At 53.5% G+C, this 24,037-nt stretch overlaps 11 protein-coding genes across 11 annotated transcripts; 6 read left to right on the top strand and 5 right to left on the bottom strand.

Moving 5' to 3' along the window:
• Positions 1–58: 58 nt before the first annotated feature.
• On the bottom strand, positions 59–2,692 carry LAESUDRAFT_675170 (glycoside hydrolase family 16 protein). Its single transcript, XM_040905582.1, has 7 exons — positions 2,452–2,692; positions 1,776–2,387; positions 1,528–1,725; positions 870–1,478; positions 786–813; positions 589–733; positions 59–531 (listed from the first exon to the last, which is right to left on the bottom strand). Exons 1-7 carry the CDS (start codon positions 2,683–2,685, stop codon positions 441–443), a joined length of 1,917 nt encoding a protein of 638 aa, XP_040767049.1. The 5' UTR covers positions 2,686–2,692; the 3' UTR covers positions 59–440.
• Positions 2,693–2,837: 145 nt separating this feature from the next.
• LAESUDRAFT_723042 (FolC bifunctional protein) lies at positions 2,838–4,609 on the top strand. Its single transcript, XM_040908334.1, has 3 exons — positions 2,838–2,924; positions 2,993–4,432; positions 4,499–4,609. Exons 2-3 carry the CDS (start codon positions 3,068–3,070, stop codon positions 4,514–4,516), a joined length of 1,383 nt encoding a protein of 460 aa, XP_040767048.1. The 5' UTR covers positions 2,838–2,924; positions 2,993–3,067; the 3' UTR covers positions 4,517–4,609.
• Positions 4,499–4,762, top strand: LAESUDRAFT_723041 (uncharacterized protein). The gene has a single exon (XM_040908333.1). It carries the CDS (start codon positions 4,529–4,531, stop codon positions 4,727–4,729), a length of 201 nt encoding a protein of 66 aa, XP_040767047.1. The 5' UTR covers positions 4,499–4,528; the 3' UTR covers positions 4,730–4,762.
• A 703-nt stretch (positions 4,763–5,465) lies between these two features.
• Positions 5,466–7,042, top strand: LAESUDRAFT_647525 (uncharacterized protein; the record flags this gene model as incomplete). Its single annotated transcript, XM_040904058.1, has 2 exons — positions 5,466–5,548; positions 5,632–7,042. The coding sequence occupies 2 exons, from the start codon at positions 5,466–5,468 to the stop codon at positions 7,040–7,042; spliced, it is 1,494 nt and encodes a 497-aa protein (XP_040767046.1).
• Positions 7,043–7,270: 228 nt separating this feature from the next.
• Positions 7,271–8,404, bottom strand: LAESUDRAFT_647457 (short-chain dehydrogenase; the record flags this gene model as incomplete). The annotated part of the gene is made up of 5 exons (XM_040904053.1): positions 7,271–7,388; positions 7,448–7,653; positions 7,725–7,995; positions 8,056–8,148; positions 8,205–8,404. The coding sequence occupies 5 exons, from the start codon at positions 8,402–8,404 to the stop codon at positions 7,271–7,273; spliced, it is 888 nt and encodes a 295-aa protein (XP_040767045.1).
• A 479-nt stretch (positions 8,405–8,883) lies between these two features.
• On the top strand, positions 8,884–10,480 carry LAESUDRAFT_712397 (FAD/NAD(P)-binding domain-containing protein; the record flags this gene model as incomplete). Its single annotated transcript, XM_040906896.1, has 2 exons — positions 8,884–9,588; positions 9,641–10,480. The coding sequence occupies 2 exons, from the start codon at positions 8,884–8,886 to the stop codon at positions 10,478–10,480; spliced, it is 1,545 nt and encodes a 514-aa protein (XP_040767044.1).
• Positions 10,433–11,944, bottom strand: LAESUDRAFT_675164 (uncharacterized protein; the record flags this gene model as incomplete). Its single annotated transcript, XM_040905581.1, has 4 exons — positions 10,433–10,706; positions 10,759–11,327; positions 11,378–11,761; positions 11,824–11,944. 4 exons carry the CDS (start codon positions 11,942–11,944, stop codon positions 10,653–10,655), a joined length of 1,128 nt encoding a protein of 375 aa, XP_040767043.1. The 3' UTR covers positions 10,433–10,652.
• A 366-nt stretch (positions 11,945–12,310) lies between these two features.
• LAESUDRAFT_756931 (uncharacterized protein) lies at positions 12,311–12,646 on the bottom strand (the record flags this gene model as incomplete). The annotated part of the gene is made up of 1 exon (XM_040912231.1): positions 12,311–12,646. The coding sequence occupies one exon, from the start codon at positions 12,644–12,646 to the stop codon at positions 12,311–12,313; it is 336 nt and encodes a 111-aa protein (XP_040767042.1).
• Positions 12,647–12,757: 111 nt separating this feature from the next.
• Positions 12,758–14,246, top strand: LAESUDRAFT_810913 (glycoside hydrolase family 16 protein; the record flags this gene model as incomplete). The annotated part of the gene is made up of 6 exons (XM_040914268.1): positions 12,758–12,918; positions 12,970–13,134; positions 13,187–13,372; positions 13,432–13,669; positions 13,733–13,877; positions 13,930–14,246. The coding sequence occupies 6 exons, from the start codon at positions 12,758–12,760 to the stop codon at positions 14,244–14,246; spliced, it is 1,212 nt and encodes a 403-aa protein (XP_040767041.1).
• LAESUDRAFT_675159 (thymidylate synthase) lies at positions 14,177–15,618 on the bottom strand. The gene is made up of 2 exons (XM_040905580.1): positions 15,037–15,618; positions 14,177–14,981 (listed from the first exon to the last, which is right to left on the bottom strand). The coding sequence occupies exons 1-2, from the start codon at positions 15,551–15,553 to the stop codon at positions 14,569–14,571; spliced, it is 930 nt and encodes a 309-aa protein (XP_040767040.1). The 5' UTR covers positions 15,554–15,618; the 3' UTR covers positions 14,177–14,568.
• Positions 15,619–15,878: 260 nt separating this feature from the next.
• On the top strand, positions 15,879–23,528 carry LAESUDRAFT_696004 (uncharacterized protein). The gene is made up of 20 exons (XM_040906254.1): positions 15,879–16,291; positions 16,350–16,997; positions 17,052–17,280; positions 17,341–17,645; positions 17,702–18,205; positions 18,272–18,803; positions 18,855–19,220; positions 19,270–19,383; positions 19,445–19,552; positions 19,602–19,788; positions 19,839–19,992; positions 20,042–20,679; positions 20,727–20,818; positions 20,896–20,978; positions 21,031–21,124; positions 21,172–21,417; positions 21,471–22,105; positions 22,158–22,876; positions 22,932–23,096; positions 23,152–23,528. Exons 1-20 carry the CDS (start codon positions 16,085–16,087, stop codon positions 23,384–23,386), a joined length of 6,261 nt encoding a protein of 2,086 aa, XP_040767039.1. The 5' UTR covers positions 15,879–16,084; the 3' UTR covers positions 23,387–23,528.
• Positions 23,529–24,037: the final 509 nt, after the last annotated feature.

The following is a 24,037-nucleotide window of genomic DNA, read 5'->3' as shown; positions in this document are numbered from 1 at the left end:
GCGCCGGTGAAGAGTCTGCCATATTTGGCAGGTCTTCGAGGCCGCTCGACAACCCTTTAGCTTTGGCAATAAGTCTATACGAGAAAGCAGCAGGACAAAGTGTCTAATAGCTATGCATATACACTACATAGGCTACTAGGCGGTCGGGCCCACCCACCACAACGACAGCCGAAGAAGGATAGCTAACGAGACTGCAGTATCGACGAAGCAAGCATGTACCGTGCAAGGACTTGTATCAGTCCGTGTGTCCATGCCCCATGAGGGGTCGAGTAGGGAGACAATAGTGGGTAGTAGGTGGTAGAATAAATGTCCACGGTATAGATGTGCGTAATCGTCACAAATGAAGCTGAGCGCATGCACGATGCACAACATTACAGTCACAACAGGGTAGAATTTGGCTCAAGATGACTGGAAGTAGACGAGACCGGTCGTCATTCACATCAGCACCCATTGTACAGCGAATTGGCCGGGAAATCATATCCAGCCTGTGCCCATGTCGTGAGGTTCGCATCTGAATACGCGTTCAGATGGCTAAAAGAATGATTACGCGATCAGTTATGTCCGCACGAAGGACACGAAATGCCTCACTCATTGATATAATCCGTTGTCGGATAGCTTGGTGGATTGCACGTCGTGCCATCCGTCACACCGTCTTGCTGATATACACGAATATAGTCAATGTACATCTTTGCAGGGAACTCCAAGTGCATCCAGTCTTGCGCTTGGAAGCCAGCTGAAAACACCGTCAGAAAACAGGATATGGTTACAACGGGCCGCGGACTTACGAGACATGCCAAAATTCATGACGATATACTATAACGATGGAAGTCTTCAGACACAGGAGCATGTGTTGAAGAAATATGGCATACCATGGGCTCTTCTGGGATCAACCGATCGCTAATCTCCACGGTCTCATCCGCCGCAATCGAGCCAGCGGTGACCTGCCACGACTCCTCTCCGCTACTGTACCATTTGATGAATCCATCAGAGCGGGCCTTTGGATTCGAGTACCATTCGTAGCCGTAGATTGAATACTCGCTGTTGTTGTAGACAGAGCTATTGATGTACGTGACTGCCGAGACCGCCTGCTGGTATTGGCCACCCTTGTAGCTATTCAGGGAAGTGATATCGCTGTCGTATATGGTGGTGACAGAGCTTGAGTTGTCAAATTCATAGTCGTAGTTGTACGGTGCGATTTGCATACTCTGCGACACTTGTCCTCGCCATACACTGACGTCAACCTGAGCCTCAAAGACATCGATTTCCGGAACGCCCCGTCCGACATTGACTGACGGCCCTGGATGGTCGCCACCTTCGCAGGTGCAAGCCGACAGCTTCTGCCCCGGCTGGAAACTCAGGCCCTCCGCCGCAGTCGGCGTGTTGTTCGAGTACGTCTGATTCGGGAATGTTCCAACATCGCAGCTGTCGTACGAGAAGGGCCATGTTCCTTGAGTTGTCGCTCCATATCCAGCGCGGCCCTGAACGAAACGTGAGCAGAAGTGAACGTTAAAGCACGTGCTGACATACCAGATTGCCCATCGTCCAAATAGCTGGCCAGAACCCAGGTGCCATAGGGGACCCAGGCACACTGACAGACACCTCGATATATCCGGTCGTGAAACAGAACTTGTTCCATGATTGAAGCATAGCGCTTCGGAAGTTAAGATTGTGATTTTCTACTTCTTCCATCGTGAGTACCAGTTTTCCGCCTTCCGTTGTCACTTGCTGCGGCGTGTTCAGTATCGCGCATACCAGTTATTTTTAACTATGCTCACCGTTGGCGTATACCATTCTAAATCACCGGTTGGCCAATAGTTGAAATCCACTGCCTCCCAAAACGGGTCATCTCCCGACCAGAAAGTACGCCCGTCGGTCTCGAACTCGTCGCTAAATACTAAGGAGTATTTTGTCCCTTCTGGCGATGTCCATGATTTGGCTGTTGACGGAGTGTCTTTGTCAATCAACGTAGGTATATTGAGTTTTGGCACTTGTCCGGAGCCGTTGATTCCACCAAGGTTATACCCTGATGACTTCAAAGTCGGATAAGCGTAATAGGCGATTATGGGGTATCCCGCGAAGAGGGTAAGGAGCGCCAGCACCAGAATGACTAGTGCTGACATATTCAACCAGCCACGCGCAGAGAAAACCGTACAACTACGCTCCATCGCCGCGTCACGGATGGGATCTGGGTTGTGCAACGCGTCATCGAGGTCGGGGTCCTTGGTGTCCCACATATACGGATACGTCTGAACGGTCGACGACCCGATGATTGGTGTCGTTGTATTCACCGTTAGATCGCCACCAGTGCCCACTGACGTCTCCGAGACGGCGGCGCTAAAGCGAGAAGAGCCGTACCGGCCATTGCTATTGGCCACGGCGGGATTGAACTGTGTTGTGTGCGGCGGTAGAGCTCAGTAGATGCAGCGATCCCCCAAACCTAGCTATACTCACAGAATATGGACCATATCCTCCACCAATTGCGCCAGTTGCGACGCCGTAAGTCGTATCATTGTTATTCGGATTCGTCCGAGAGTCGTAGCTGCTTGACGCCTGTGGTTGGGGTGTGGGCTGGGGCATTGGCTGCGGTGGAAGCGAGTATTGAGAACGAAGGGCGTTTTGGGGGCTCTGAGGGACGGCGTAGTACTGCTGGACCGGAGGCTGGACTCTACGCTGAGGAGCAGCCATCGTGATGGTGGAAAGCACGGTAACTGCCGCCCATAATTAGAACGGAAAAGCTTCTTTCGCGCTCCGACAAGCTCTGGCTTGAGGCTGAATGCAACTCCGATAGACTTACTTCATCTGACAAAAGAAATAGTCTGATCTCCGACTCGTCACTCGAGGGAAGATCCTGCTCTGGACTCTCGTCCTCGTCGTGCGCGCTGACTCGCGCACGACGATCAGACAACGGCAATGTTCTACCGATGGTCAGTGTCCTCTCTGTATCTATTACAGTAAAATCCTTGCTAAGCTATCTTTGCTGAATCCCACGCAGACATGGTCGAAATTTTGTTCTCACCCAGCTAGAAGAGTGTCAACCTCCTCCAGTCTCAGGCACGCGACTCGCAGCATGTCAATTGACCTCTCGCTCGATCGTGTCCGCAAACTACAGGCTCTGCTGCCTCCTTACACCCGCCCTACGTGTCACATAACGGGTACCAATGGCAAAGGCAGCGTATCCGCCTTGGTCTCATCGATTCTCCGTGCTTCCGCACCTTCTCCCACGTTTCTGGTCGGCCGCTTCAACAGCCCACACCTGGTTACGGTGCACGACTGTATCACGCTGAACAACTCGCCAGTCTCTCCTGAAATGTACAACGCTGCCCGATCGCGCGTAGAGGAGACAGATGCGAATCACAGCATTGGAGCAAGTAGCTTCGAGCTCCTCACATGCACTGCGCTTCACATCTTCGAGACTGTCAGGGCCGACATAGTTGTGGCAGAAGTGGGCATGGGCGGACGGCTGGACGCGACGAACGTCATTCCGGATGAAACGGTACTCGTATCAGCTATGACAGAAGTGGACCTGGACCATCAGTCGTTCCTGGGAGAGACCATCGGCGCGATCGCGCGGGAAAAGGCGGCGATTGCGCGGAAAGGGCGGCCATTCGTTCTTGGACAGCAGGCGCATGCTGAAGTGGAGTCCGTTGTTCGCGAAGTCGTCGGTCAGGCTGGAGGCGATGTATTGCTTGCGCCTACAGTGACTCTGCGTGATTGGGATGAAGTACCCGATGGTCCTCTCCCTTCAGCGCCATTGCCTCCTCCTCCTCAGCCAGTTGAGGCAGCGATCGCGTGTTTTCCCGAGACTCTTCATGCTCTCCTTCCCTTGTACGGTGAGCATCAGCTCGCCAACCTCGGGACAGCGCTTGGTGTCATCTCTGCCATTTGTACACACTCGCATGTACCTTGGCGCGCACACATAGCTCCAGACAGCGTGACGCGTGGAATCAAAGAGACGACATGGCCTGGCAGACTGTCATTCCACAAGCTTCCGGGACGACAACAGTACGTGCTGGTCGACGGCGCTCACAATCCAGCCTCTGCACGTACTCTCGCCGCGTACATCGCGCAGTTGCGCCCTCGCATAGTCACGTACATCCTTGCGCTATCACACTCTCCTCCGAAGACTCCTGCGCAAACACTCGCTCCGTTACTCGCCTTGTCCCGTGATATCAAGATCGGCGTCGCTTTGGTGACATTCTCTCAACCGGCGGGGATGCCATGGGTTCGGGCCGAGCCTATTGAAGTTATGCGTACGACTGTTTTTGCACAAGCTCCTGACACAGAAGTATGGGCCTCCAATGCAGAGGCTGCTCCTTTCGACCAGTTTCGCACTGCAATGCTGTGGGCATTGGATAGACATGCAAATACTGGGGCAGATGGGCTGATAGTCGTTGCAGGCAGCCTCTATCTGGTGGCGGAATTCTACAGACTTGTACGTTGATCATGAACGTTCTATGCAGCACGCGATGACTAAATGAAGAATGCCTGATGCCCGTAGATGCGTTCCGATATATAAGATAATCTCACAATGTCATGGTGCCCCTGCTGTCGGATGCGGAAAAGAGTTATGCGTCTGCTGTCTGTGGATCCTGCCAGTGACGATGTTGTGGTATGTGCACCTCTGGACGATCGTGCCGATGTCATTGACGCTACTCAAGCTCTGTGGCGAATGCGCAGTCCTCAGCTTGAACATCGATCGATTGGAATCCGAATTCAAGCAATTCTCTAATGCTATCGGACGCAATCAATTTATCATGTGTGAAGTTGTGGAGTCCTTCTGAGCGCTCAAAGACATGCTGAATTACTCGGGACCGATTGCGTTCTCGCTCATTCCGGATAGAATCGATAGGCATGTGCTGATGCGCTGTCTCGAACGCGAGACGTAAGATTTCAAGGGAATTTGTGAAGGATTACAGCTGTCGAGTGCAAGAGAACAAGAGCACCTGCCTTATTGAGAGCGGTGTTGGTCGTCTGACCCCGAGACGTACAGCTTGCTCTTACCAACAATACGCATGATATAGCTCAGCTGCGGATATGAGGTATTGTACAGGAGGCTGCGCATATGAAACCAATCTACACGCCGCCAAGGTCGTGTGGGTGTGCTTACGGTCGGGTCACGTCAACCTCACTCATCCAAATCAGGCCAGCTCAGAGTGGGAGAGGCAAAATGCTCGGTTAGTCTGCGCTTCCTTGCTCATGCGGTGTCACGTCTCAGGTTCTTTGCCTGCAGCTGTGCGGTCTCGGGTGTCCGTTTTTGTCTTCATCTTTATGGACCCGGACGTAGCGATAATCCCGGCTGATCGTCTGCCACCTCCTGAATGATATTCTTCAGCCCGCGTATTCAGCCGATGCCATAGAGCAGGCTCTTTTTTGCTCAGTTTCACCCCTAGCAGTGCAGATGTGCCCCTCAAGAGCTCCCTGTATGTCTATGCTGTGCACTCGTATCTTGCCCACGAACGACCACCATGGTCTTCACCTGGAAGAGATACCGACGAAACGAGTTCAGTAGGTCATTAATGGATGTTCTCAAGTCACTCTACACCTTCCGGTGAGTACTCCTATCTGATTATCACATATCGTTGCGCTCACGCTGTGAATACCAGCCGCAGACGAACTTCGCGTGACGGTAAGTTGCCGTGAGGACAGTCAAAATGCTCGCGTTAATGAAGATACATTTAACTCAGAGAAGCGTAGCCGATCGCGGGAGACGCATACGCATTGGGATCAAGCTCTTTCCAGATCTCATCCCATACGCCGATTGCCGAATGAACTCGTTGCCCACATTTTCGTTTTGGGCGCTGAAGACGACGTCATGCTACCCATGGTTTTATCGCACGTATGCAGAGCATGGCGTTGTCTAGCGCTACATACACCTGCGCTTTGGAGGCGTATCACCCTGGACCACCGCTTGCACCTATGGGCACGACGTATTCATCGCTCAAAGACATGCACGCTGGATATCGAGCTTCTCCCTCCTCCACTGCCCTCGAATGGGTTTAATCGCGTACCTTCGCACGATGCTCGCGTGGTGCAGTACTACATGCAATTAGTGGACCCTCTAATACACCGGTGGCGTTCGTTTGAGGTTAGGTTCGACACTTATGCGCCCCACCTGTGGAATGCAGCTTTGTCTGCCTGCAGAGATACGCCTGAAGCCCAGGCTCCATTCCTGCAAGAACTCACCCTCGTATATCGAGGCAATGACGACTCGACAGAATTCGTCTTATTCAACGGTGTCGCACCTAGATTGCGCCGAGCGACGCTTTGTGGTATCCGCCTCGCATGGCTTCCGTCGCTCTTCGAGAATCTCGTCTTTCTCGACTACACCCACCACGGCTTCACGCGCAGCCTCGAGGCTGCCGCCGAGGTGCTCAACATGCTTCAGGTTTCTTGCCATCTCCAGGAGCTCCGGATTGCATTTCCGTGGCGTGGAGACAGCATCGCACGCTATCCCACCCCGGCACCACGATCGGTCAGCCTGGCACAATTGCATACCCTTACCATCAGTGTCGAAGGACCCGACATCCCATGCGCTTTGTGGCTGGTCCTCTCCCGGTTATCTCTACCGGCTGTTCGTATCCTGCGCTTGCGGTCCCGCTACCCGTTCCGCAGGCCGACCATCTTCCCTCGCCTCCACTATGTCCTACGAGACCTCCCGCCGATGCCCTCGGTCGACTACCTCTATCTCGAACACGGCTGGTTGGATACACACTTCGTCTTTCCCTTGCTTCTCGGCCTGCCACGTCTGGAGCATCTATGTTTGCACGGACCACGCGTGACCGAACCCTTTCTCTCGGGATTGGCAGAGACGGTCTCCAGAAGACGTATCAACGGTGGAACGACTGTCTATTTGAAGCTCTTGGAGCTCGTACGGTGCGATAGCCTTTTGGCTGACGATCTCATTCGAGTTGTTCAATCTCGCTCTGGAGTAGGAGCGATTGCACTGTACATACGGGAGTGCGATGGCGTAGACTTTGCGGCTCTGCGGAGGCTGAGGCCTTATGGAGTCACCATCAAGTTGTGGACTTATGGTCAGACGTGATAGTACACATTGTAGCACTACCCACCATGAACCTACAGACGACACGTTCAAAAAAACTCTCATGACGTTCACGACCACCTGTACAAGCTATCACTGATGTACACTTTTACGATACAACATAGTCCTGTTAATGCCTACTGTACAGATTCATTTATCGCGATACACAAGGTCTTCACATTGACAGGAGATCCCGGAAAAGACCTAGTTTGACAAGCAGTCCGCCGTTCATCACCGGACGGATGGGTTCACAGCGGTATATCCACCATCTACAGCGATTTCCTGGCCGTTCGTGTAGCAGCCAGCAGGAGAGGCCAGATAAATGACTGTGCCCGCTATCTCCTGCGCTCTGGATAGCAGAGTGTTCCGTCAATCACTGTTATACGTGGAATTACCGAAGGCACTTACGACCCCGGCCTCCTCTCCGGTACAGGAATCAGTCCTTTACCGACGATGTCTACTTTGTCTTCTGTGATCTTGTCGTATGTCATGCCCGACTCGTAGACACCAGGTGCGATGCTACAGACGCGCACGGGAATCTTCTTCAATGCCAACTCGGTTGCGAGCATCTTTGTCAGGTGTGAAGCTGCTGCCTTTGAACTATTGTACCCGAACTGAATGTGGAGTCACGGTCGTGAGCGTCTGACATCCAGGGAGCATAGAGGATAGACATTTTGACACCGACGTGATTTTGAGAGAGCTTGATAATTCCGCTGATGCTTGTAATGTTAATGACGGACGATGTGTACCCAGGGATGTCTGCGCTCCCTTTCGCCAACAATCCGAGGAATGCGGTGGTCACAAAGTATATAGAGAACGCATTGATGCTGTATATTCCTGTCCATTCCTCAAACGACTCGTTGTTGAACATGGCTCGTCCGAGTGTCTCAGGATCTTTCTGCTCAGGCGCATTGGGATCCTCTAGAAACTTCGATACGGGCCCTGTCTGTCCTGCGCTGTGTTGCGTGCATTAATGTCAAGCTAAGCGTGCGTGTATTCTTGACGCAACGTCTCACTTGTTGACCATAATATGCAGTCTTCCTTCTTTGGATGCGATGACCTCTTGGCCAGCTGAAATGCTCTTGCGATCTGTAACATCCATGACCATGCTATTCGGCGCCACTTAGTCTATAGCATGCTCCCGTCATCTACTGACATCACTTACGGTACTATAGATCCATTTCCTTGATTACTCTGGTTGAAGGAGGCAGCGGCCTTCTCGAGCACCTCCTTACGCCTGCCGGTGATATAAACCTTTGCGCCATTCGCGGCAAGGCCCTCCGCGATCATCCAACCGATCCCCGTGCCACCTCCCGTGACGAGAGCGATGCGGCCCTGCAGGTCAAACAGCTTGTCGAGGCGCATGGAAGGCATGCTGACAATCGTTCAAAGTGAGATGAGCGTGCCAGGTGGTGAGCTTGAAACAATCGATAGCTGCTTCAGACACTCGGAGAATATACGAATGCGTAGCGGACGACCGGCCCGTCCTCTGTTCCTATGAGCATTCTGAATGCCGAGGGTCCCTGGCGTATTATTCCGACGTTGAGCGATTACAGTGCAGAATGCCTTTCTCGGAGGTAATTCCTTGCGTCGGTGAATGAAAGAGGAAGAGCTGCTAGCTACAGATTCGATAGCCCCAAGTCTCGGGCGTCTGCGGACAAGCCGTTTGCTATCCTCGACCATGCTGCTCGCCTTCGCAAGTCCGGCTGTCCGACTCGAAATCATAACCGAAGGAGGTCAGCTGTTGGCTGCGGTGTCTCATGACCTTCGCAGAGTCCTCGGCATTCCTAGCTTGCGATAAATGGACACCTGATTCCTCATCTGGTCCTGCATCTTCACCCGGCATGGATGGCACCTTTGACTGCATCGTGGTAGGCTCTGGTCACGCTGGCAGCTGTGCAGCGTTATCGGCCGTCGAAGCAGGTTGCAAGCGCGTCTTGATTGTCGAGAAGGCACCCCAGGAGTGGGTCGGCGGCAACGGGTTCTTTACCGCAGGAGCGCATCGGACGGTGCACAGCGGCCTCCAGGATCTGCTGCCTATCGTGAAAAATGTCCCCGCGGAGGCGGCATCGACCATCGACATCCATCCGTACTCTGCCGAGGAATTCACGAATGATATCATGCGGTTGGGGGACGGCCAGTCCGATCCTGCCTTGGTGAAAGCGGTCGTGGATGATTCGCGAGATGCAATACAGTGGTTGGCAGATTCCGTCAAGGTCCCCTTCACTGTGGCTTTCAATCGCCAGGCGTACTTGGTCCAGGGGAGACAAGTCTTTTGGGGTGGCCTGGCACTCAGTGTGGACAACGGAGGCAAGGGTCTCATTGCCGCACACCAGCAGGCGCTGAAACAAGCTGGTGTCGAGGTATGGTTCGACACGCCTGCCGTTGAGCTCATACGTGAAGAAGAGTGCGTAACGGGGTTGGTTGTGCTCAGAGACGGCCAGAGGACTGCACTTCACGCTAAAGCGGTGATCCTCGCCTGCGGAGGCTTCGAGTCCAGTATCGAGCAGCGCGAGAAGAACCTCGGTTTGCACTGGCGACAGGCGAAGGTGTGTACCGTGTTTGATCTTTAATTAAGCTACTGATACCGACACACTACAGGTACGCGGCACGCCATACAACACGGGCGACGGCATATCGCTCGCTCGCACACTCGGGGTCAAGCTCGCAGGCGACTACGCCCACTGCCACTCCACTTGCTGGGACGCGAACGCGCCCTCTCACCACGGCGACCGCGTGCTCAGCAACCAATTCACCAAGTCCGGCTACCCGCTCGGCATAATGGTGAATGCACACGGGCGGCGTTTCGTCGACGAGGGCGAGGACTTTCGCAACTACACATACGCAAAGTTCGGCGCCGAGATCCTGCGCCAGCCCGGCGGGTTCGTGTTCCAGGTGTGGGACTCGCAGGTCGTGGACTGGCTAAGGAAGGAGGAGTACGGCGAAGGTATCGTGGAGAAGTTCTGGGCGGAGAGCATCCAGGAACTCTCTGAAAAGCTCTCGGAGAATGGTCTGGAGGATATTGCCGCGTTTTTCGACACAGTGATGACGTACAATGTTGCGACGAAAACCTCTCAAATTGAGTCCCCAGGGCGCGAGTGGGATCCCGCCATCAAGGATGGTCTCTCCACGCACTCCTCTCGTCATACACTCGAGCCACCAAAGTCTAATTGGGCACTGCCACTTACGAAGCCACCCTTCCTCGCAGTGAAGGTGGCGTGCGGGATCACGTTCACGTTCGGCGGGCTGGCGATCGACCCGGAGACGGCGGGAGTGATATCGGAGCTTACCGGGAAGCCGATGCCAGGACTGTTCTGCACTGGCGAGCTGGTTGGAGGGCTGTTTTACAAAAACTATCCGGGAGGGAGCGGTTTGACCGCAGGTGCAGTCTTTGGGAGGAATGCAGGGCGGGAAGCAGCACGAATCGCTCAGAAGGCATAGTCAAAGTGTGTATATGTAAGAGGATTTAGGCATTCTCTTAGTTCGAAATAGCGTTCATGAGTGTCATAGCGTGCAAGATGCGCTTCCGGAAGCGAGCATGCGACTGGTGCTCAGTGCAGAATCATTATATCGAGCAGGAGCTACCTCGTACAAGCAGAACCGTGTCTTATCCTCACACGATGCTGGCCAAGAACTTGACGAGCCTCTCTGGCTCTTCCCAATGTAGCTACAGGAAAATGAATGACCAGTCCGTCCGCGCAAGTCATGAGCATGCTCACAAAATGATTCGCTTTCTCCAACTTGTAAAACTCCACGGTCCGACCCCCTTGCTGCTTCTCTCTCCACTCCCTTGCTATAGCCTTGATCTTATTGGCACCGAAAACCCCATCGCTCGTCGACATGTCGCACCACACTACTTGCGCTCTGACCCTCGGCCAAATCACCTTCGTCTCCCCGCCTTCCTCCTCGACGGGACACTCAAACAGCGCGCGACGGACGTTCTCCCCGTAGACCGCCAGGTTAAACTCATTGATCAGGGACTGCGAGCGCTCCAGCACGTCAAAGTCGGACACCTCCCCTAGCACCTCGGGCGTCATGCGCTGCACCGTCGGCGTCCACTTCGCGTCGACGTCTGCCTGCCCTTCGTGCAAGGGTTTGCGTTGGCGGAGTTTCTCCGCGAAGCCGGGAGAGTCGGCGTCCTCGTCTGCGCCGATATCCGCTTGTGTGAAATAGGAGGACACCCAGGCGGGGAAGGCGGCCATCTTTTGCTTTTCGGTCAAGGTCGTGTCCCGAAAGGGGCTGTGGAGCCCCTCGAGGCGCTGTGCGCCCATGGCATGTCGGGAAGTGTCTGCAGGCGAAGAGTCAACGGAGTACGTGAAGATCAAGAGGGCTACGGACCGTAGAACACGAGTGAACGGAAGTACGAGTCGAGAAGTCTCCTCGTCTCTACTGGTACCTTGTCAGCATGTGCAAGAACGGGAACTGTCTGGCAGTTCCCTGACGACCATCCGAGGAGAACAAAGCCTCCTGCTGGTTTCGTGTCCGGACCTGGCCCGTCAGAGATGGGTGGGATTTGTTCCGTCTCGATGAACCACCGGACGAATGCAGCGAGCTCAAGTCCTCGCTCCTGGATGGCAGCTGCCTGTACGTCAACCTCTGCGGAACGGAGCGCGTCGAGCTCCGTTGGCGAGTAGCGCGTCGATCCGGGGTAGTCGCGCAGGTTGATGAGGACGAGCCGGACGTTGGAGGCAGATGCGAACGTGATCATGCGCCGGAAGATCGCTGCAGGCATTGACAACATATGAGTAAAGCTTCTTGCGTGGTAGCAGGTGTGTTGGGCGTACCGCCGTGGAACATTGTCCCATGGACTAGAACGAGAGTCACATAGTCGGTGGAGCCTTCTGGGGCACCGCTGTCCTCGTAGTAGAGCACGGTGCCGTTGTCGTCTGCTGGTCCTACAGGCATGATCGTTGTGTCAGAGATGAAGGTGGGCAGAGGAGACTACCAGACCGACCTTTGTCTCATGACAGCACTGGCTGGGAAGCGGAGAACTATTGTTGTGATGTTGCTTACTTTGCGGGGAAATCTGATAGGGATCCTCGGCGTTAGTGATATTCTGGGAAGATAAGCTGTTGGTCGGCATATTTCGGCGGTGCCATAGAGCAGTAGTGAGTCGTGTCGCCCGGGCCGCTACTTTGGTGGTCGGTTCATCGCTGACACCATGATTTCTTGTCCAACTCGTACGTGATGAACGTATGCAAAAATTCAGGGGATTATGTCTAGCTTGCAATTAGTCAAGGAGGCTTGGAAAACGTCCTGCACGATCTGACATTACAGCAAGTGTGCAAGACGGTCGAGGGGCAAGACGATCAAGCCGCAGGACGTGGCCGGCGCGCGACGCGGTAACGTGACGAGGCGCGCCCTGCATCCGCGTTCCGAATCGGGCAAGCCGCCGACTGCGCGGCGGCGCCTTGCCAAAAACTGGAGCGCAGGAGCATCCGTGGTGTGTATTCTCCCGCCCTCACTGCCCTCGTGTGCATCCGCCTTGATATCCAGCGAATGAGAGCCGTCGTTCGCCGTGGCGGTGAGGTCAGCGCCGTCTGCTGGCCTGACTTTGTCACTTTCGATCGATTGGGTTGGCGGCTGCCAACAGTCAGCCAGCGACATCCTTAAAAGCCGCCATGTTCATTTTTTCTGGCACTTTCTTTTCCCTTCCTACTTTTGTTCCGTCCCTTTTCTTCATCACCACATACTATTTTCGTTCTTCTAGCCACCACTATGGGAGTCAGCTGTTTGTCTGTCTCTCGTGCCTTATTTCTTCTTTCAGTCGCGCGATCTGTGATCGCGGGTCCGTATGTGCTTCATCAGACCAACATTGGCTCCGACTTCCTCTCGAACTTCCAGTGGGAGAACATCAGTGACCCAACGAATGGAAGGGTGTACGTCGCATTCACCACTAACCGGTGTCAATCTAATGGTTTTATACATAGGGAATATGTCACACAGGAGACCGCATTGGCCGAGAATCTGACCTACACAACGAGTGACAGCTTCGTCATGCGTGCGGACGATACCACCAGGCTCAGCGCTGACGGTCCTGGACGCAAGAGCAATCGAATCAAGAGCAACGAGCAGTACAACACGCATGTTGCTGTGTGAGTGCTGCTGCTCTTGTTTCCCATCGTGCAGAAATCTGATCCATCACAGCTTCGATATCCGTCACATGCCGGAGGGTTGTGCCACATGGCCCGCATTGTGGGAGGCGGACGACACGGTCGGCACTGCTGCGGGCGAGATCGACATTCTTGAGGGCGTCAACGATGTCGAGCCGGATAGCGTCACGGTGCATACCTTGGGCACTTGCACCATGCCCAGCAACCGCACAATGCTTGGGTGCGTGTTCGCGATATCAAGGAGCATCTCAGATGACCTAACCTCTCTACCCACCGTAGAACCTCACTATCGAACGACTGCAGCTCGTCCAATGAGATCGAAAATGGTAACAATGGCTGTTCCGTCAACGCGCCATATACGTCGTCCTACGGTCCCACGTTCAACACCTATGGAGGAGGATATTATGCCGTGGAGCGCACGGCGGAGTTCATCCGCGTGTGGTTCTGGTCGCGTAATGGCACCAACATCCCGTCGGACATCACGTCTGGATCGGGCAGTATCAATACCGACAATTGGGTGAGTTTCGTTCGTAAGCACGGCTGGCCTAGTTGTATTGACGATCCGTCGCATTGCATATAGGGCAAGCCGATTGCGGACTTCCCAGACACCGACTGCGATATCAGTAAGGTCTTTGGGGACAATAACATTATCATCGACCTTACGTTCTGTGGTAACTGGGCCGGCGACGCATTCAATCCCGCGGGGTGCCCGGGTAACTGCACTGGTACGTCGTGGTGTCCTTCTCTACCTGGGGAACGCACTTATCCGTCGCGCAGACTACGTCAACAACAACCCCTCGGCTTTTTCGAACGCTTATTGGGACTTTGCCGCAGCTCGCATCTACCTGACGTCGTCGAGCTCGAGTTCCAATTCCAGCTCGAGCGCGAGCAAGAGCATGAGCGCAACCTCGGTGTCGTCGAGTCAATCTGCGTCTGGCTCGGTGTCCTCCTCGTCGAAGCTTGAGGCGCATGCGTCTTCTGCTGTGTCCGCTTCATACGGCATCATGTCTGGGCAGGGCTTCATGGCGCGGTTGTTCAGTCTGCCAGTGTTCATCGCTTTGTTTGTGTTGGGCTGTGGATTCATGATTGCCTGAGAGGTTGCGCATGGAAAGGACATAGCCATTACATAGATACGGACTTTTTCCTTTTATTTTTAGTATAATCGCCACCTGTAGATTCCGTACATCATAACTCTATAACAATACATTGCCCAATAATTGGATTCATTGCCGACAAGGCGCACACTAGGTTGATCGCTCGTACTCACAGGTATAATATGATCAAGCGCACTGACGTCAGTCGCGAATAATCTATTAAAGATACACGGCAAGGGTATGAGGCGCATATCGATACAGAAGTTCTGGCAGACAAAACTGAGGAACGTTGGAGAGAGGGAGCAAGAATGATCGGTGTCTCTCAAACGCTCATCTTCATCGCAATCGCTGGGTGGGGGTCATAGCCCTCGACAGTGATATCCTCCGCCTTGAACTCGTCGACATTCGTAGGTTCCCTGTTCCAGCGCAGCTTGGGAAAGGGCCTCGGCGTCCGCTCCAGTTGCACCTTCAGCGCGTCAATGTGGTCTCGATAGACGTGTGCATCGCCGAGCTGGATGATGAGCTCATGTGGCTCCGTTTGGGTGAGACGGGCGATAAGGTGTGTGAGAAGGGCGTAGGAGGCGATGTTGAAGGGGATGCCGAGGCCGAGATCGGCGGAGCGTTGGTAGAGAAGACAGGAGAGTCGGCGGGGAGCATCTGGCGACTCGGGAGGTGGGAGGTGGACGTAGAATTGGCAGAGGACGTGGCAGGGAGGGAGTGCCATCAGCGGGATGTCTGGGTAGATTATACAAGATTAGCCGGGTCGTGCTGCACGAAGCACAAAGCGCACCTGCGGGGTTCCATGCGCTCAGGATGATCCGCCTGTCTGTCGGTTCTTCCTTGATTTTGCGAATGCACTCTGCGAGCTGGTCCACGCCCTGTCCCGTATAGTCCGCATCGCAATCCGTGTACCGCGCGCCAAAGTGTCTCCACTGGAAGCCATACACGGGGCCCAGATCCCCCTCCCTCCGATGGCCCAGCCCGCGCTTCTCAAGAAACTCCTTGCTCCCGTTGCCGTCCCAAATCTTGATGCCCTTCGCGGAGAGCAGCTTCGAGTCCGTCGAGCCGTGGATGAACCAGAGGAGCTCCTCGAGGATCCCCCGAAAGAAGGTGCGCTTGGTGGTGAGGAGGGGGAACCTGTTGTCTGTGAGGGAGAAGCGGAGGGAGGGCGGCGCGAAGATGGAGAGCGTGCCGGTGCCCGTGCGGTCTGGGCGGACTTCGCCGGTGTCGAGGACGGCGCGGATGAGGGAGAGGTACTGGTGCTCGTCATGGGGACGCTCAGGTTCGGATGACACGGGGACTGTCATGATGGAAAGTGAGTCTTTGGGAGGAAGGTGTGGGTGTTATGTGGCCGGGGAAAGAGAGAGTGCCGGGGCAGGCGCGTCGCGACGCGGTGTGACCGTAAATTGGTGCTGTCACGCGGTTCACGATCACGGGACGGACGCGAGGCGTCACGCTGAAATCAATCAAACACGCGTTCGAAGAGTCAACTATTTGATGTGCACTTTCTGTTACACGAGCTGATAGCGGACATTAGCGACATATCTGCGCTTTTATTTTTCTGCTAGACCTCTCTCATGGCTCCGTCCACTAGAGCTCGGCCGACAGCGGCCTCTCGTTCGACAAGTTCGCGCTCAGCAGCATCGCATTCAGCGATCCCTCGTGCCACGACCTCTCGCTCCCGGTCAACCCGACACCCAACGGCAGTACAGCGATCTAGCACAGAGGAGCTGGCAGCAGAGATTGCCACCAAGCTGGTCATTTCTGACGATGTCGGGAAAGGCAAGAAGAAGGCGACATCACCACCACGCTCGCTGGAAGACCGCCGGACGGAGGCTATGAGTGTGGTGAACAGCGTGTCGAAAGCGTTATCTGCAATGCTCGACAAGGACAATGCGTCTCGGGCAAACAAGGACGCTGATGTGGAGAGCTTGGTGGCTTCTGCGAGAGATGCACTGAAGACTCTGAGAGAGGCGACTCCGGGTGACGTGGACACGGAACGTGCGGCATCGAGTGTGGCTGGGAAGCTGGTATCGCTAAACAAGGTTAGCTATCTTTTGACGAAGGAGAACTGATATGAAAATGCCAACTGTTGTTCTCCAGGTTAAGCTTGCACGGCAAGTCCTTGAGGATATGTACTCAGCCCTCATTGCGTTATACAAGCCCACATACAAATCTTCCCGGACAGAGCCGGAATGTTTCCTCCTATTGCTACCTCTCCCCTCTGGAGACAAGCCCCCCGCCGAGGTGATCCTCACGCTCATCGCCACGTTCCTCCTCCATGTACTTACCGTCTATTGCTGTCGACCGGCCGACATACCTGCTCTGCTCTCTATTCTTGGAGACGACTCGAAGCCGTCTCTGTTCTCTTGGGTTTCCGCTTTCACTCATCTCCACGCGAAGCATCATGACGCCCTCTTCACTCGCGCATATTCCGCCCTTTCGCGGGCTGTTCATGCACCTGGTGTCTCTGCTCTGAATTCATTGACTTTGCGCAAGTTTGCGCTGAGGTGCCTTGCATATACCCGTCCTGGAGTCGTCACGCCGGACATGTATTGGGATCATGCCGTCAGGTGGGGAAAGACGTACGCTGTGGAGGAAAGCCGGCCTGAAGACGCGATTGCAAGAACTGTTCTGACGCTATATGTCGATCTCGCGTATTACGTGCAGCGGCGCGAGGATCAGGCCAAGTGGTTGAGAATGGACGGCTTTTCTAGATTTTGCGAGAGTTGGATTCAGTGGGCGAGCCGGGTGAGTTCCAACGTGTTTTTTGTGACTGATGAAATAGGCTGACGGGAGGCGTAGGCAGGCAATATTGACGTCTTGGATAGTCTCACATCTCTGTTGCGCGGAGATCGACTGAAAGCAAGTCCGCGTGCGTCCCCGTTTTCAAGGGCTGGCTCGGACGCATTCCAATGTGGATGCACAAGAAACGGGCGCGCATGTGATGATCACCCAGAATGTGAGCAAGTACAAATGTCCTTGCTGTGTTCAGCATTCGCTTGTGCGACTATCATCCTCGAACATCCGAACAGTAAGCCTCCTTCTCGAAAGACCTGAGAGTCTCTGTTGACGGATGTGGACCTCTCGACAGGAATCCAAAGCGGAGATCGAGGCTCCCGTGTTGAGACTGCCGTCTCAGCTGTCCAATATGCTGAGAGTTTCCTCGCAGCAAACAGCAACAGCGACTCGACAGAACTTGACAGCAGTACTGCCGGTAGTACCGCAAGAGACAGTGTGCGGCGATCACTCGAACGGCTGCGTCGAGTTGCGGTCAAAGTGTTGGAGCAGTCATCCCATGAAGAGTCGCAGCATTCTTCCACTGTTTCTGATTCTCGGAAAGGGGCATTCACAATCTTGAAATCGATCATTGATGCCTACTCACGCATTATTATGAAGGTGTGTGCTCATTCTCATTTCGAAACAGTCGGTCTGATCATGATGACCCCCATTAGACCAAATCTGAGAAAAGCAGGAGACATGGGTCGACCAAAACCGATATCGAGCTTCTCACTCCCACTCTTAACACGCTCTTCACTCTCGCTCCTGGCGGGCTTGTAATGCGTGATATGGACTCGTATCAACGAGTATGGGAGATGCTCGAGCGCGCGAAGGAGCTGGTGTTCCACCACCTTCCTGACGTCAACGCGAGCAATTCTGCACAGGCAGAAAGTTTCAAGGAGGGAGATCCTTCTATAGCCAACTCTATCCGCTGTATAGCAGGGGCTTTCCACAACGTTGCAGGCGTCCTATACCACGCTGACCGATTCTCCCATGCTGTGCGTTTCCTCATCGAGAGCTGTGAACTGGGTCGGATGGCTCTTCGCATGCACTACTCCTCACGGAGCTCGAAAGTCGGAGAAGATGGTGACGATGAAGTCTGGGCACAGCTGGAGGAACAGCTGTGGCGCCGCTGGGAGCTCCTTGGTGTTTGTCAAGCCAAAACAGGAGATCGGAAGGTAAGCGTATATCTTTCATCAAAGTCCTATTGCCACACCGACAGATCTCACTCGAATCGTCGCTAGCTTGCATATCAAGCATTCATCGACTGTATCAAGGATTTCCCGTTCGGTCGAACATCCCTGCAGGAAGACATCCAGTCCACCTCCGTGCTATCTGTTTTCGAACAGTCTCCCATGGTCAAGCGACTGGGGGAGCTCATCGACCGCGTGACATACAGGTCCATCTGCGACTTCTTCATGGACCCTCGTGCATTTTCTGCACGGATGTGGTTTGCCAACGGCCCACTTCACTCTGTTTTGTCGGCAGGTCTGGAAGAGACGAATTGTATCGTCGGCGCGCTGCTCGAACGTCAAGCGGCTGGATTGGGCAAGATCCGGTGGAAAGAGGGAGTCAGCTGGGCGATTGCAGAGCTGCTGAAAGATGCTCTGGCGCTCTACGTCCCGCATGAACATCCTATACGGAGGGCTCGAGTACTCATCAGCCTCCTTGAGACGGGATATTATGTTGACGGTGAAGACAAGCGAAGGAGGACGTTGGGATCGACCACGGAAGAAATTGGACAAGAAGTCCAATCTCTTCTGCTTGATATGGCAGGTATCCTTGCACAAAAGCCAGTGTGATCTTGCTAATTTGCCACACAGGCAGCGAGTTCCGACTCCGGCCTTTCACCTTGTCGCTCCGGATATCTCGTTACGCTACATTTGTGGCTTGCGTTTCATGCGCATAGAGACAGCCAACAAGACAGAGGACATCTGGCGGCAGTTGTGAGCCACGCGCAGGAGGCTTGCAAGATCCTCAAGAAGCTCCTCTCTAAAGGGCCGAGGCCATCGCTTATGAAACGATCTCCGGAGGTTGCGAAGCTAAAGCGGAGAACAGCCACCGAAGGCCGCTCCTCCGTTAAGAGTGCACGAGGTGCGACTAGTCGCACTCAACGGCGAAGCAGACTCCCGATGGCGAAAGCGGGAAACAGCGTAAGAGAAGACGTACCTGTAACACCAAAGGCCCGTTCAGGTCAGTTGTTTGATACTGTGATGACGCACAGGTTTTGAGGATTTTGCAGCTTTGGATGATCAGCTGGCTAAAGCTACGTATGTCACACCGCCACGACATGCAACCCTTGGCAAGGCTCGTGAAGTCGCCTTTGACGATAAATCCAAACTCATTAGCCTAATGCGTAAGCAATATTCTAAGCACATTCAATGATCAAGTCGTCCAAATTACTCATGGATGAACAGGTACAGCGGCACAGTTGCTTGGCCTGCTTGGCCAGATTTTAGTGAAGGTTCAATTGCTGAACACTGCACGGAGAGTCTGTGAAGAATACATTGGCCGCTATTCTCCAGGTATAGCCTTCCGCTTTTCATCGGAGACGCTCCCTCACCTCGTCGCCAGAGTATGTAACGATTGCTCTGGAACTGGCACATGACTACGTCGAGCTTGGGAAGGCCGATAAAGCAGCCACAATTCACAACTCCATCAGTGTTGTTGCCTCCACTATCGAACTTAACGCGGAACTTCGCATCCTCCTCTACCTGAGGTATGCTGAGGCGCTTGCAGCTTCAGGGAATGTCTCGAAAGCGTGAGTGGTGCTCAATAAGAGTGGTTGGAGCAAAAGCTGATGCCCTATAGCTGTGTAATGTATTCCGAGGCCACGGCGCTCGCAAAGACTACCTCCGATGACGAGAAAGGCCTACCCATTGCGGAAAGAATCCGACTGCGCGCAGCAGCTCTAGAGAGATCTGCTATTGCTTCTCGTGCGTTTGCTATGATTCAGCATGCAAGGGTGCGTGCTATGCCTATGAAGCGTTGTGTCCATTTTGAATACCACATAGGACGATCCTTCGGCGTCAATCTCTGGTCTTGTTCAATCGTTGAGATTGTGGAACAGAGCAATCGACACTGTATCGCGATTGCGTCCATCCACACCTCAAAAGTCCAGTGTGGAAGCTGACGACAATCCATTCGAAGTCAAAGAGGACAATCCCAAACAGGCTCAGCGTCCCTCAGACAGCCCCTTGGGGGAACAACAGGCACACCGTCAACCCTACCACAGCAAGGCTTTCATGGACGGTTTGGAATGGCGGCTTTCCGAGAGTTTGCTCGAGACCTTCTTCGCGTTGGCTCGAGCATATACTGCTCGGGGCTCTCCTAGGGAGGCGGAGTGTTTCGTGCAACAGGCGAGCGAACTAGCAAGAGCACTGAATGCACCCGCTATGATGAGTCGGGCTTTGGCTCGCCGAGGAGAGATGCTGTTGCACCTTGGCAATCTTGAAGAAGGCTATGATGTTATAATGGAAGCAGCCGATCTTGTTGCAGATGTTACAGGTCCCGATATGGCTGATATTCACCGTCTGCGTGGAGAATATAGTCAGCGTATGAAGCAGGAAGATGCGGAACAGCTGTACGCGGATGCTATCTCTATGCTTGATGACCTCGGCAAGACGTTCTCTGCGCTTGACGGCGTTGCCAGGTATACCACCTTCTGAATCGAGTGGCTGGAGTTCTCATGCCTCTTAGTGCACGCAATTCCCTGGGTGGCTCGCCTGGAGTTCGGCCAAAAGAGCAGGCTTTGGCGCCTGCAATTTTGGCGGCAGCCTTGCGGCAGCATAGTCAGTCTATCATTCCCTGCCAGGTTTCGGCGTGTGATTGACCCGATTCCGCAATCTCTCGTCCCTCTGCTTCGTAGTTTCTCTCTTGCGAGACGCCGGTGACGATTATGATGCTTTACTCAAACGACTTGCCTCATTGCCATTGACTGCGGAAACCAAGGTAAGATCCCTCACCATTTGTACCTTTTATACTGAGATCTACGTATTCTCAGGCTGAAAAGACCGTGCTTAATGCGAGATTGACGTTGGACGACGTGTATTCTCAATTCCGCGCTGACATATTGCTGAGTTCACTCGCAGAATCAGGTAACATTTCTGTCGATAGATAGCGGAAAATGCTGATATTTCATCAGCACTCATAATTCCCATTGCGGTTTCTGCCCGGCAGCAGATCGTCGCTGCGTCATCTACGCAGGAAATTCTATACGTTCTGGCTACGGCTGAGACATCATTATGGTCGGATCTGAAGCTCATAGCTAATCGCGGAAGCGTACCTCATGTGCGGGATACCTCCACCTCTTTAGCTTTGATCAGCGCTCTTCGAGCTTCACTTGGGAGTGCGGGCGAGAACGCTTCGGGCCTCATTGTGAAACTGATAGGTAGATACTGTTGATGATCATCATTCCTTCAATTGATGAAATTCTCTCGGCAGATCGTTCCATCGCAATCACGCTACGACGGGAGATCCTGGAGGCTATACAGTACAAATTAGCTGATTCGGTCACATCTGACGATCGGCGCTGGAATTTCATGACACCCGACGGTACGCCGATCCCATATTGCGAGCCTCAACGGCGCATTAGGGCAAATGTGTTCGACGATTCGGATGAGGAAGCCGACCTCTTCGCTCCATCAGCCACAATGAGGGACTACTGGGCTTCCATCTATGCTCAATATCAGCCCCAGTCTTCTGAATCCTCTGCTGTTGCAGCACGGCAAGACTTCCCACTGCCATCGAATTGGACCGTTCTGCACATCAGTGTCACGGACGATAAAGCTATCATGTTCGTCACACGACAACGAGCACGAGAGGAACCTCTTGTCTTCTGTCTACCACTGGTTGGTCGAAGAGACAATGAAGGAGACGAACAGTTGGCTTTCCGCGATGCCATGGATGAGCTAAAGGACATACTGCGGCGAAATGACGAAGGCACTGGACAGGCTGGGGATATTCGTAAGGATGACCGCAAAGCTCGGGCAGCATGGTGGGCTCAAAGGTCTGCGCTCGATATCAGGCTCCGAAATCTGCTGCAAAACATCGAGTTCTGCTGGTTCGGCGCATTCAAGGTGTGTTAGTCTGCTAATGGTGCCGCACGAAAAAGTCTCATCGTTATGTCAGACCATCCTCAGCGCGGCGGTGTATGAGCCTGCAGAAGACATAGCATCACTTAGAACCCGTATCGATCAGGTGCTTGCGACTTGCTTGATTTCTAAAGGCAGAAAACAACAAGCACATATTCAATTAAACGATGCCTTGCTAAAATGCTTCTCTGCTCTACCAGTCGACTGTCCCGATGAGGAACTGGAGGATCTTATCTACTTTGTTTTGGATCTCTACCAGTTCCATGGCGTCCCCGTAGCCATTGCGGAGGTCGATATCGACCATGTTGTGATTGATCTTCGATCCGTACTTAAAGAACATGCGATGAAGACGAAGGACCGTAGAAGGCCGGTCGAGGACAGCCATACGTTCCTTATTCTCGACAAGAATGTGCAAGGCATCCCTTGGGAGTCTCTGCCAACGCTTAGAGGACAAAGCGTCAGTCGAATCCCGAACATGGACTTCCTTATGGACAGGATTGAACTCGCACGCCGACAATCATCCACGCGGCCCAATGCCCAGACGGACGGAGACGAAGTCCCTTTGCTTGATAGAATTACGATCAATCCTCGGAAGACATTCTATGTTTTGAATCCGAGCGGGGACCTCAAAAGTACCGAAGGACGCTTCGTGGGGTGGCTGAAGGACATGAAAGCCTTCGGCTGGCGTGGCGTGGTAGGGCGATCTCCAAGCGAACAAGAAGTTGTGGACGCTTTGACAAGGAGCGATCTTTTCATGTGAGTTTGCTGCCTCTTTATCGCCCTATCGGTGATGCGAAGTTCAATTTGACAGATACTTAGGCCATGGTGGGGCGGAACAATATGTGCGCTCGTCGAGGTTACGGCACTTGCCTCGCTGTGCTGCGACGATGCTCTGGGGTTGCTCCTCCGGTGCATTGAGGGATATGGGTGATTTCGACCGTATCGGGACGCCATATAACTATATGCTGGCCGGATGGTGAGTGTCACCACTCCAGGCATGTCCACCGTGGTTAACATCTTCGTAACCTCAGTCCGACTCTTGTCGCAAATTTGTGGGACGTGACCGACCGAGACATTGACAAGTTCTCACAAGCAGTGTTTGAGCAATTAAATTTGACCACCTCGACTGTGGATCGGCCAATGGCACACAATTCAAGGCAAGGAACGTCGGTGGTGACCGCGATTGCTCAAGCTCGCGAACGGTGTAAGTTGAAGTATCTTACGGGCGCAGCTCCTGTCATCTACGGTATCCCCTTCTATCTATAGGGTAATCATATTCTACGGGCTGCTAATTGCTGTATAATATGGACTGGTGGCGCTTAACGTAATGGACTATAGCGCGTTGTATGATGCTATCTAAGAATAATCGCATGTATCAACGACGGGCGCAGCAAATGATGAGATGAAGAAGTCGTTCAAACATCCGTTCGACCTGTGCTGGAACTCGAGGCTCTATGATATCGGCGCTATGAGCAAGAACATATATGTCTTCACGTTAGACGGCGCGAGTGGTGCAATTGCACTGACGTCTCGTCCATCTTTGCCTGGCCATTTCACCGACGCTGCTCCGGCATTAGTTTGAATATCGACATTTCGATCAAGGAAGGTTGCAATAAGATCATGAATTTCGTGGCCTCCGTCGAGCTTCTTTTCTCATTCAGGTTTCTCATTCGTGAAGGTCAGTCTTAACATCCATCCGATTGGTGCGATTAATGCCACGTCTATGGACTGTGATTTGTGCGACTCTCCTGCGGAGGTCTGGTGCATGTATCCGAGATTCTGAACTGATACTGAAACTCGTCTTGTTCCGAATATACGGATAACAAGTTGTCGCGCACGTCACGAAGGATCACAATGTAGGCGACTAAATGTATTGGAGTCTCTTTAAACTCGGATGGCAGGGCTTGATTAAGACTA

Source organism: Laetiporus sulphureus, assembly GCF_001632365.1.
Source record: "Laetiporus sulphureus 93-53 unplaced genomic scaffold LAESUscaffold_8, whole genome shotgun sequence".
Classification (NCBI taxonomy): Eukaryota; Fungi; Basidiomycota; class Agaricomycetes; order Polyporales; family Laetiporaceae; genus Laetiporus; species Laetiporus sulphureus.
The sequence above is the reverse complement of the archived record's forward strand: the minus strand, read 5'-3'. Positions and strand labels throughout refer to the sequence as shown.

What these genes read in the sequence shown, in the direction of transcription:
- LAESUDRAFT_696004 (XM_040906254.1), top strand. Translation starts at nt 16,085, where the DNA reads ATGAGTGTGGTGAACAGCGTGTCGAAAGCGTTATCTGCAATGCTCGAC. An exon ending in AACACCAAAGGCCCGTTCAG is followed by an intron (nt 19,221 to 19,269) that starts GTCAGTTGTTTG and finishes AGGATTTTGCAG; the next exon opens with CTTTGGATGATCAGCTGGCT. An exon ending in GGCAGCCTTGCGGCAGCATA is followed by an intron (nt 20,819 to 20,895) that starts GTCAGTCTATCA and finishes TCTGCTTCGTAG; the next exon opens with TTTCTCTCTTGCGAGACGCC.
- LAESUDRAFT_675170 (XM_040905582.1), bottom strand. Translation starts at nt 2,685, where the DNA reads ATGGCTGCTCCTCAGCGTAGAGTCCAGCCTCCGGTCCAGCAGTACTAC. An exon ending in GAGGATATGGTCCATATTCT is followed by an intron (nt 2,388 to 2,451) that starts GTGAGTATAGCT and finishes CACACAACACAG; the next exon opens with TTCAATCCCGCCGTGGCCAA. An exon ending in TGATCCCAGAAGAGCCCATG is followed by an intron (nt 814 to 869) that starts GTATGCCATATT and finishes CCATCGTTATAG; the next exon opens with TATATCGTCATGAATTTTGG.
- LAESUDRAFT_675159 (XM_040905580.1), bottom strand. Translation starts at nt 15,553, where the DNA reads ATGACAGTCCCCGTGTCATCCGAACCTGAGCGTCCCCATGACGAGCAC. An exon ending in GAGCGCATGGAACCCCGCAG is followed by an intron (nt 14,982 to 15,036) that starts GTGCGCTTTGTG and finishes TAATCTACCCAG; the next exon opens with ACATCCCGCTGATGGCACTC.
- LAESUDRAFT_723042 (XM_040908334.1), top strand. Translation starts at nt 3,068, where the DNA reads ATGTCAATTGACCTCTCGCTCGATCGTGTCCGCAAACTACAGGCTCTG.
- LAESUDRAFT_723041 (XM_040908333.1), top strand. Translation starts at nt 4,529, where the DNA reads ATGTCATGGTGCCCCTGCTGTCGGATGCGGAAAAGAGTTATGCGTCTG.